Source organism: Ammospiza caudacuta, chromosome 29 (genome assembly GCF_027887145.1).
Source record: "Ammospiza caudacuta isolate bAmmCau1 chromosome 29, bAmmCau1.pri, whole genome shotgun sequence".
Classification (NCBI taxonomy): Eukaryota; Metazoa; Chordata; class Aves; order Passeriformes; family Passerellidae; genus Ammospiza; species Ammospiza caudacuta.
In genome coordinates this window covers 2,068,447-2,078,640 of record NC_080621.1, presented here as the reverse complement: position 1 = coordinate 2,078,640, position 10,194 = coordinate 2,068,447, and the positions used below count along the sequence as shown (strand labels likewise).

Genomic DNA, 10,194 nt, shown 5'->3' with positions numbered 1-10,194 from the left:
GGGACACATGGGGACATCAAAGACACAGGAGGGGACATTGGGGACACGGGAGTGACATCAGGGACACACAGGGGAGACATCAGGGACACAGGAGGGGACATCAGGGACACACGGGGGGGACATGGGGGGACAACCGCAGCACGGGGAGGTGACAGAGTGACAGAGGAGGGGACTGGGAATGCAGGGCTGGGAGGGGACACTGGTGGCATCGGGTCTGGGGACATTGGTGTCCCCAGGTGTCCCCAGCAGGGGGGGACACGTGTTGGTGTCCTTGGCCTCGAGGGGACGCTGCTGTCCCCAGCACGGGGGGCTCTGGTGGCACCTCGTTGTCCCCAGGCACAGGGAGGGGACCGGGATGTCCCCAGGATGGTGGCAGTGTCCCCAGGTGTGACAATATCCCTGTCCACAGGTGTCACAGGTGTCACACAGGTGTCTCTGTCCCGTTGTCACACAGGTGTCACACAGGTGTCCCTGTCCCCAGGTGTCCCCATTGCCCCCAGGTGTCCCCATTGTCCCCATTGTCCCCATTGTCCCCAGGTGTCCCCATTGCCCTCAGGTGTCCCCATTGTCCCCATTGTCCCCAGGTGTCCCCATTGTCCCCAGGGCCATCCGTGTTCCCCCAGTGTGTCACCTCCCCCTACCTGGGCTGTCCCCAATGTGTCCCTTGTCCCCTTGGGGGTCCCTGAGGTGTCCCCTGCCCCCCTAGGGGTGTCCCCAGGGGTCCTGGGGGTTCCTTGGGGAATTTTGGGGGTCCCTGATGGGTGTTGGTGTCTATGGGGATTTGGGAACTCTGAGGGTTTTGGGGTCCCTGAGGGGTTTTTGGGGTCCCTGAGGGGTTTTTGGGGTCCCTGGGGGGGGGGGTTTGGGCTCTATGGGGATTTTGGGGTCCCTGAGGTGTTTTGGGGTCTCTGGGTTTTTTTGGGGGGGTTCCCAGGGGGGATTTGGGGAGGTTTTGGGAGATTTTGAGGATTTTTCTGCCCCCCCCAGATCGTGCTGAGCTTCAAGGACCTGCCAGGACCTGACCCCAGAGCACCAAAATGCACAGCTGGACCCCAAAACTGCACAGCTGAACCCCAAAATGCACAGCTGGACCCCAAAACTGCACAGCTGGACCCCAAAACTGCACACCTGAACCCCAATATGCACACCTGGACCCCAAAATCCACAGCTGGACCCCAAAATGTGCACCTGGACCCCAAAATGCACAGCTGGACCCCAGAATGCACAGCTGGACCCCAAAATGCACAGCTGGGCCCCAAATGCGCACCTGGACCCCAAAACTGCGCAGCTGGACCCCAAAATGCACAGCTGGACCCTGAAATGCACATCTGGACCCCAAAACTGCACAGCTGGACCCCAAAATGCACACCTGGACCCCAAAAATGCACAGCTGGACCCCAAAATCCTATAAAACACCCCATAAAGCCTGAACCCCCAAACCTGGAGATACCCAAAGTGCACCTGAACCCAAGGGGGTTTGGGACCCCCGTGTTTGGGGTTTTGGGGTGTCCCTGGGTCGTGACCCCCACTTTTGGGGTTCTCCCAGGGCTGTCACCCCCTGTTTTAGGGGTTTTGGGGTCCCCAGAGCTGTGACCCCCCATTTATGGGGTTTTAGGGTGTCCCTGGGTGGTGTTTGGGGTCCCCAGGGCTGTGACCCCTCCTTTTGGGGTTTTGGGGTGTCCCAGGGCAGTGACTCCCCTGTTTTAACCCCCCCAGATGGAAGCCCCCTCCTTTGTCCCCAAATGGGGGTCCCCAAAACCGGGGGGGGGTTCCCCAAAATCCCCTGAGGGGGCCCCAACCCCCCAAGGCTTCGTTGTAAACGAGTTTGGGACAAATCAATAAAGTTTGGGGGAAAATCCAAAGGGTTTGGGAATTTTGGGGTGCTCCCAAAGTGGGGGTTCCCATGGGCTTGGGGGGGCTCCATGGGTTTGGGGGGTCCTTGACTTTGGGGGGCCCTGGAATTGGGGTGACCCGTGTGTTTGGGGGGGGCTCCACAGGTTTGGGGTGACCCCATGGGTATGTGGGGGACCCCATGGTTTTGGGGTGTCCATGAATTGGGGGAGGGTTCCGTGGGTTTGGGGTGACCCTGTGGGTTTGGGGGGGCTCCATGGTTTTGGGGTGACTCCGTGGGTTTGTGGGTGACCCCAATGGATTTTGGGGGGCTCCATGAGTTTGGAGTGACCTCATGAGTTTGGGGGTGACCCCATGGTTTTGGGGTGTCCATGACGTTGGGGGAGCCTGGAATTGCGGTGACACGTGGGTTTGGGGGCCACCATGGGTTTGGGGGTGACCCCAGTGGGTCTGGGGGGGGACCCCATGGGTTTGGGGTGACCCCATTGGTTTGGGGTGACCCCATGAGTTTGGGGGGGACCCCATGGGATCGGGGTGACCCCATGGGTTTGAGGGAGCTCCATGAGTTTGGGGTGACCCCATGGGTTTGAGGGGGCTCCATGGGTTTGGGGTGACCCTATGGGATCGCGATTACCTCATGGATTTGGGGTGACCCCATTGGTTTTGGGTGGCCTCATGGATTTGGGGTGACCCCATTGGTTTGGGGGGAGCTCCATGGGTTCCGGGGTCCTTGCAATTGGGGGTCCCCATTTTCGGGGCCCGGGGGGTCCCAGCGGTGGGCGTGGCCCCAGCTATGGGCGTGGCCTCTCCGGAAGGGGCGTGGTCTTTCCTACCTGGGCGTGTCTTAAATTGATGGGCGTGGCTTAATGCCAGAGGGGGCGGGGCTCTGGACATGGGCGATGTTTCCCCTGAGGTGGGCGTGGCTTAGCTCTGATGGGCGTGGTTTGGGCGCCGTTATGGGCGTGGCTTTCCGGGGGCGCGGCCGCGCGGGGCGGCTCCACCCCGAGGCGCGCGCGCGCGGCGGCCGCGGCTCCTCCTCCGAGCGGGCGCGCGCGGGCGGGGCGGGGGCGGAGGAGGAGGAGGAGGAGGAGGAGGAAGGGGCGCGGGAGGGGGGGGGGGCCGGCGGTGCCGCGGGGGGGGCCATGGCGGTGCCGCCGCCGCCGCCGCCGGGCCCCGAGCAGGCCCCGCGGTACCAGGAGTGGATCCTGGACACCATCGACTCGCTGCGTTCGCGCAAGGCGCGGCCGGACCTGGAGCGCATCTGCCGCATGGTGCGGCGGCGGCACGGCCCCGAGCCCGAGCGCACCCGTGCCGAGCTGGAGAAGCTGATCCAGCAGCGCGCCGTGCTCCGCGTCTCCTACAAGGGCAGCATCTCGTACCGCAACGCCGCCCGCGTGCAGCCGCCGCGCCGCCCGCCGCCGCCCGCCCGCCGCCCGCCGCCCGTCAGCCTCCGCGACACCGCGCGGCTGCTCGGCGGCGACGGCCGCCTCACCCGCGGCCGCCTCCAGGGCTCGGCCGCGCCCGGCGGCGGCGGGGGGGCGGCCGGGGCGGCCCCCGGGGCGGGCGGCGGCGGCGGAGCGGGCGGCGGGGCCCGGCCCGAGCGCACCCGGCTGGGCGCCATCGCCACGGCCCGCGGGGAGCGCGGGAGAGCGGCCGCGGGGAGGGCGCGGAAGGTGAGGAGGGGGCGTGAGGGGAGCGGCGGGAGGCTGAGGGGAGCGGGGACCCGCGCATTGTGAGGGGGAACGCGGGAAGCGGGGGGGAGCCGTGGGGGGCTGGCAGGAATGGGGGTCGTGAGGGGGCACCGGGGGCTGAGGGGACCCCGAGGGGGCATCCAAGGGAGTCATGAGGGGCTGGCGGGGCGGGGGTCGTGAGGGGGCACTGGCGGGGAGGGAAGCGGGAGTCGTGAGGAGGAGCGCGGGAAGGGGGGAGCGGTGAGGGGCTGAGGGGAATGGGGGTGCGGGAGACGTGAGGGGGCACCGGGGGCTGAGGGGACCCTGAGGGGGCATCGGAGGGAGGGGAGTGATGCAGGACTGAGGGGTGCCGGGCTCGTGAGGGGGCACCGGGGGGCTGAGGGGGCATCGGAGGGAGGGGAGCGCTGAGGGAGTGAGGGGTGCGGGGGTCGTGAGGGGGCACCGGGAGTTGCTGCCCGTGAGGGGCCGAAGGGAGCGGGGGGCCCAGAGGGGACACTGGGGAGGGGCCCGGGGGTCGTGAGGGGGAGCGCGGGAATGGGGGGGAGCGATGAGGGGAAGAGGAGGGTCCGGGGACGGGGGATGGTCTGGGGGGACCCTGAGGGGTGCGAGGGCCGTGAGGGGGAACGCGGGAAGGGCCGGGGGGCTCGGGGGGCTCAGAGGAGCGGGGGGCCCGGGGGTCGTGAGGGAGCACCCGGGAGGCCTGAGGGGATCCTGAGGGTGTGAGGGTCGTGAGGGGAGAGCAGAAAAGGTGGGGGACATGTGGGGCCCGGGGGTCGTGAGGGGGGAACGGGGGGCTCTGTGAGGGGGGCCCTGAGGGGACACTGGGGAAGGGGCCGTGAGAGGTTCGAGGGTCGTGACGGGGAGCCGGGAGGGCTGAGGGGACCCTGAGGGCATGGAGGGGACTGGGGTGCTCTGGGGGGGTGGCCCTGAGGGGGCAGGGGGCTCTGGGGGAAGGGGTGGTGAGGAGGCACTGGGGACCCCTGGAGGGTTGGTGGGGACAGAGGGGGGACACAAGGTGGAGGGGACCTGGTGGGGAGGAGACACAGGACACAGAGAAAGGGACTTGGGGAGGGAGCCTGAGGAGATTTAGGGGTCCCCTGAGGGAACTGGGTTAGCTGAGGGGACTTGGTGGCCTGAGGGGGTTGGGAACACCCTTTAGGGGACCTCTGAGGGGATTGGGGGCCTGAGGAGACAGCAGAGATCTCAAGGGGATGTTGTGGACCCCCAAGAGGACTTGGGGGACGGGGACAGGGGGGATTTAGGGGACCTGAGGTAACAGTGGGGACCTAAGGGGGTTTTGGGGTCACCAAGAGCCAGGATTGGATGAGGATGGGGACTGGGATGTTGGGGGAACCCCAGGGGGGCAATGACAATGCTGGGGTGACAGTTCTGGGGGTGGGGTGTGGAATTGATGGATCCTGGGTTTGAGTGAGGGGAAACCTGCAGGACTTGGGGGTTCATTTTTGGGGGTGTCCTGGATTGGGAGGGTGACTTTCAGGACTGAGGGTATTCTGAATTTTTGGGGGTACAGTGTCACACTGTGGGGGAGTCAGGAGCAGCTTTGGAGCCCCTGTTGTGGTGGGGGCTGTGGATTTTGGTGTCAGGGCTGTACATTTTTTGGGGGGCTGTAGATTTTCGGGGGGGTTCTCAGCTCCTGGGGTTCCCTTTGGGGTGATGCTCATGGTTTTGGGGACCCCCAGCCCCCCTGCAGCAGCAGCGAGGCCTCGGCGCGGGAGGAGGAGGAGGAGGAGGAGGATGAGGACGAAGACGACGAGGACGGGACGGCCTCGGAGGCCTCGGAGGACGCGGGGCCGCCCCGGCAGCTGAACGGGGAGGGCCGGGGGGGGCCCCCCCTGCGCCCCCCGGGGCAGCCGCCCCCCGAGCGCCCCCCCCAGGCCAAGGCCTGCGCCCCGGGGGAGGGCGGCTGCCAGCACATGGCCCCCCTGAAAAAGGAGGGGGCCTTCGGGCAGCCCGACAGAGCAGGTGCTGGGGGGGTTTGGGGGGCACGGGGGTTGGGGGTGCTGGGGGTAGGGGTGTGTAAGTTTGGGGCAATGGGGGCAGTTTGGGGGTGATAGGGGCAGTTTGGGGGGATGAGGGCAGTTTTGGGGGTGATGGGCGCAGTTTTGGGGGTGATGGGGCAGTTTGGGGGCAATGGTAGTTTAATTTTGGGGGTGCTGAGGGCTTGTTTGGGGGTAGGGGTGTGTAAGTTTTGGGGGTATTGAGGCCAGGTTTGGGGGCAATGGGGCAGTTTGGGGATAGGGGTAAGTTTTGGGAGTTTTGGGTTGCAGTTTTGGGGGTGCTGAGGGCAGGTTTGGGGGCGATGGGGGCAGTTTGGGGGCAATGGGGGCAGTTTTGGGGGTGCTGAGGGCAGGTTTGGGGCAGTTTGGGGGTACGGGTGTGTCAGTTGGGGGGTGCTGGGGGCAGTTCAGGCATGGGGTCCCTCTGGGCTGTGGGGTCAGGGCAGAGGGTGGGTGGTCAGGCAGTGCTGGGGTCACTCTGGGGTCAGTCAGTCCTGGGGGTCACTGGGGTCCCTCTGGCTGTCCCTTGGTGACCGTTGGTGTCCCCGTTGGTGTCCCCGCAGTGTCCCCAGCGCTGGCAGGGGCCGAGCCCTCGGTGCCGCTGTCCCCAGGCCGGCCGGGCCCCCAGGCTGCCGAGGGAGCCCCGTTCAGCTGCACGTGAGTCAGGGACGGCGTGCCCTTGTCCCTCGGTGTCACTGAGTGCCACCCAGTGTCCCTTGTGTCCCTCGGTGTCACTGTGTGCCACCCTGTGTCCCTTGTGTCCCTCTGTGTCACCCATGTCCCACCCAGTGTCCTGCTGTCCCCATGTCCCCCTGGATGTCCCCTGTCCCTGTCACCATGTCCCTGTGTTGCCCCCCTGTTGCTGTGACCCTGTCCCCACAGTGTCCCCTTGTCCCTGCCAGTGTCCCAGTGACCATGTCCCCATGGTGTCCCCATCCTAGTGACCATGTCTGTGTGTCCCCATCCCAGTGTCCATGTCTGTGTGTCCCCATGGTGTCCCGCTGTCCCTGTGTCCCAGTGACTGTATCTGGGTGTCCCCACACTGTCCCCGTGACACTGTCCCCATGTCCCAGTGACCATGTCTGTGTGTCCCCATAGTGTCCCCATCCTGGTGACTCTGTGTATCCCCACAGTGTCCCCATCCCAGTGACCATGTCCCCACGGTGTCCCCATCGTGGTGACCATGTTTGTGTGTCCCCCTGCATGTCCCCATGACACTGTCCCTGTGACACTGTCCCCATGTCCCAGTTACCATGTCTGTGTGTCCCCATGCTGTCCCCGTGACACTGTCCCTGTGTCCCAGTGACCATGTCTGTGTGTCCCCACGCTGTCCCTGTGTCCATGTGTCCCCACACTGTCCCCACTGTCCCCTGACGCTGTCCCCATGTCCATGTGTCCCCACACTGTCCCCACTGTCCCTGACGCTGTCCCTGTCCCCAGGCCCGGGCGCAAGGACAAGGCCGTGGACCCGGTGGAGTGGTCGGTGCGGGACGTGGTCGAGTATTTCACCGAGGCCGGGTTCCCCGAGCAGGCCGGGGCCTTCCAGGAGCAGGTGGGGCCACCCCTGTCCCCTCTGTCTCCACAGTGTCCCCTCTGTCCCCACAGTGTCCCCTCAGTGTCCCCAGGGCTCCCTCATCACCACAGCGTCCCCAAGAACGGTCCCCCCTCTCTGTGACCACTCTGCCCCCTCCTGCTGCCCTTGCGGTGTCCCCTCTGTCCCTGGCACTGTCCCCAGTGTGTCCCCTCTGTCCCTAGGGGTGTCCCCTCTATCCCTGGGGCTGTCCCTAGGGGTGTCCCCTCTGTCCCTGGGGGTGTCCCCAAGGTGTCCGCTGTATTTCCCCATTGGTCCCCCCCCCTCCCCATAGGTCCCTGTCCATCCCTGTCCCCCAGGGTCAACCCTGGGTATCCCCGCTGTCCCTGTGTCCCCCTTCTCCCTGAGATGTCCCCCCTGTCCCTGGGGTGTCCCTGGGGTGTCCCCCCCGTCCCCCTGACCGCACCTCCTCCCTGCACCCTCCCCAGTGTCACCCCAGGGTCCATCCCCCCTGTCCCCCGGGTGTCCCCATGTCCCTGCAGGTGTCCCCAAACCCCATTTCCCCCACAGATCCTCACCCCACCCTCCTCCATTGCCTGGGGCTGCTCCAGCTTCTGTTCCCATGGCTGTCCCTGTCCCCCTGGCTGTCCCCATGGCTGTCCCTGTCCCCATGGCTGTCCCTCCCTGTCCCCCTGGCTGTCCCCATGGCTGTCCCTGTCCCCATGGCTGTCCCTCCCTGTCCTCATGGCTGTCCCTGTCCCCATGGCTGTCCCTGTCCCCATGGCTGTCCCCATGGCTGTCCCTGTCCCCATGGCTGTCCCTCCCTGTCCTCATGGCTGTCCCCTGTCCCCATAGCTGTCCCTGTCCCCTGGCTGTACCCTGGCTGCCCCTGTCCCCATGGCTGTCCCTGTGACTGTCCCCAATGTCCACATGTCCCTCACTGTCCCTCACTGTCCCCATGTCCCCAGGAGATCGATGGCAAGTCCCTGCTGCTCATGCAGAGGGCTGATGTGCTCACGGGGCTCTGTGTCCCTGGGTGTGCCCTGTCCCTGTGATTGTCCCCAAGGTCCCCATGTCCCTCACTGTCCCTCACTGTCCCTCACTGTCCCCATGTCCCCAGGAGATCGATGGCAAGTCGCTGCTGCTGATGCAGAGGGCCGATGTGCTCACCGGCCTCTCCATCCGCCTGGGCCCCGCGCTCAAGATCTACGAGTACCACGTGAAGTTGCTGCAGCGCAGCCACTTCCAGGACGAGGAGCCCCCCCCGGAGCCCTTCCCGGCCTGAGAGACCCCCGGGGACACGGGGGGACCCCCAGGGACACCCCCAAACCGGGGGGACACCCCCAGACCCGCGGGGACACCCCGGGATCCGGGAGGGCTCCTCCCTCCCCCGCTGCTGCACACTGAGACTTTGGGGAGTGGGTGAGCCTCGGGGGGGTCTCACCCCGTTTTTGGGGAGCCCCACTTGTCTTTGGGGTGCCCACCTCTCTTTGGGGGCTCCCACACCTTTCTGGGGGGTCCCACTGCTCTTTGGGGGGGGTCCCATCCCTATTTAGGGTGGCCTTGCCTCTCTTTAGGGTCCCACCTCTAATCTGGGGGGTCCTGCTCTCATTTGAGGGGTCCCACCTTGCTCTGAGGGAATCTCATCTCTGTTTTGGGGGGTCCCACCCCTCTTTGTGGGGTCTCTCTTTTGGGGGGCACCCTTCTTTGGGAGGGCTCACCTGTGATTGGGGGAGCTTCTCTTTAGGGGGTCATTTCTCCTTTGGGGGGGTCCACCCCCTCTTTTGGGGGGCTTCTCCTTGGGGACCCCTCTTCTGGGGGGGTCACTTCTCTTTAGAGGGGTCCTCCCTTCTCTTTTGGGGGGGTTCCCCTCTTTAGGGGGGAATCCCACACTCTGAAGGGGTCACCCCTCTTTTAGAGGGGGTCACCTCTCTCTTTTGGGGGTCTCCTCTCTTTTGGGGGGGGGGTCACCCCTATCTTTTGGGGGTCCCCTCTCTCTGGGGCACAGTGGGGGTGGGGACACCCCGCTCCTTGTGGGGTCACCCCTGTTTTTGGGGGTCCCTCTGGGGGCGGGGTCAGCCCTCCTTGAGGGAGCCCCCTTTTTAGGGGATCCCCCATTTCTCGGGGGGGTTTTTACCGCGGGGGGAGGGGGTTGGGGGGCTCTGCCCGGAGATGTTTTAACCTTCCCCAGCTCCCCCCCCAAATTGGGGTGCGGCCCCCCCAGCCCTTGGCCACGAGGGGGGGGAGCCCCCCCAAACCCCCCCGCAGTCTGTGCCCCCCCCCCCTTCCTCGGGCCTGGCTCGTTTTGGGTTTTTTTAAATAAAAACGGAAAAATGAAATAAAATCAATACAAAATCTCGGGGTTTGGGGCTTTTTGGGGGGGTACCCCTACTTCGGAGGGTGCTCCCGCCTTTGAGCCCCCCCAAAAAGGGAATGGGGGGGCAGTTGGGGGTCTCGGGGACCCCCAGTGAGGGGAGGGTACTGCGCATGCGCGGGTCCTCCCGCCCGCCAGGGGGGCCCTGGGGCCCCACCTGTACTCTCTATCGCCCTCATCTACGCATGCGCTCTCCAGCAGCTGGAGCTACCACGCCCCGTACGGCGGCCGGCAGGGCCCAAAAGCCGCGCTCCATAAACAAGCCGCAAATACGGCCTCAGCTCCCCTAAACTGCCCCAAACAGCCCCAGAACAGGTCCAGATCCCCTAAAATGCCCTCTAACATTCCCAGAAAACCTTCAGCTCCCCTAAACTGCCCCGAGCGGCCTCAGCTCCCCTAAAATGCCCTCAAACAGCCCCAGAACAGCCTCAGGCTTCGCTAAGGAGCAGTAACTGCCGCAAAACCAGCTTAAACTGCCTCAGACGCCGCCAAAGCCACAAATGGCCCAATGCTCCCAATATGCTTCGGGCCGCTCTGAAACATCCTCGGGCTCCCCACGGCTCTTCCGACCCACAGGACCCCCAAACAGGCCCCAGCTCCTCCCACATGCCCGGGAGGCCCCATAAACGTTTATCTGGGATCGCTCCCCTCCATGCTCCCCTACGGTGACCGGCCGGGCCAATCAAAGTCCGTATGCCGCCTCTCTACGGCGGCGGGAGAGGCCCAAAC

The 10,194-nt window shown here is 65.5% G+C and overlaps 1 protein-coding gene across 1 annotated transcript; it reads left to right on the top strand.

Moving 5' to 3' along the window:
• The first annotated feature begins 2,993 nt into the window (after positions 1–2,993).
• On the top strand, positions 2,994–9,208 carry SAMD1 (sterile alpha motif domain containing 1). The gene is made up of 6 exons (XM_058821384.1): positions 2,994–3,392; positions 3,426–3,524; positions 5,243–5,525; positions 6,124–6,217; positions 7,001–7,112; positions 8,212–9,208. Exons 1-6 carry the CDS (start codon positions 2,994–2,996, stop codon positions 8,374–8,376), a joined length of 1,152 nt encoding a protein of 383 aa, XP_058677367.1. The 3' UTR covers positions 8,377–9,208.
• Positions 9,209–10,194: the final 986 nt, after the last annotated feature.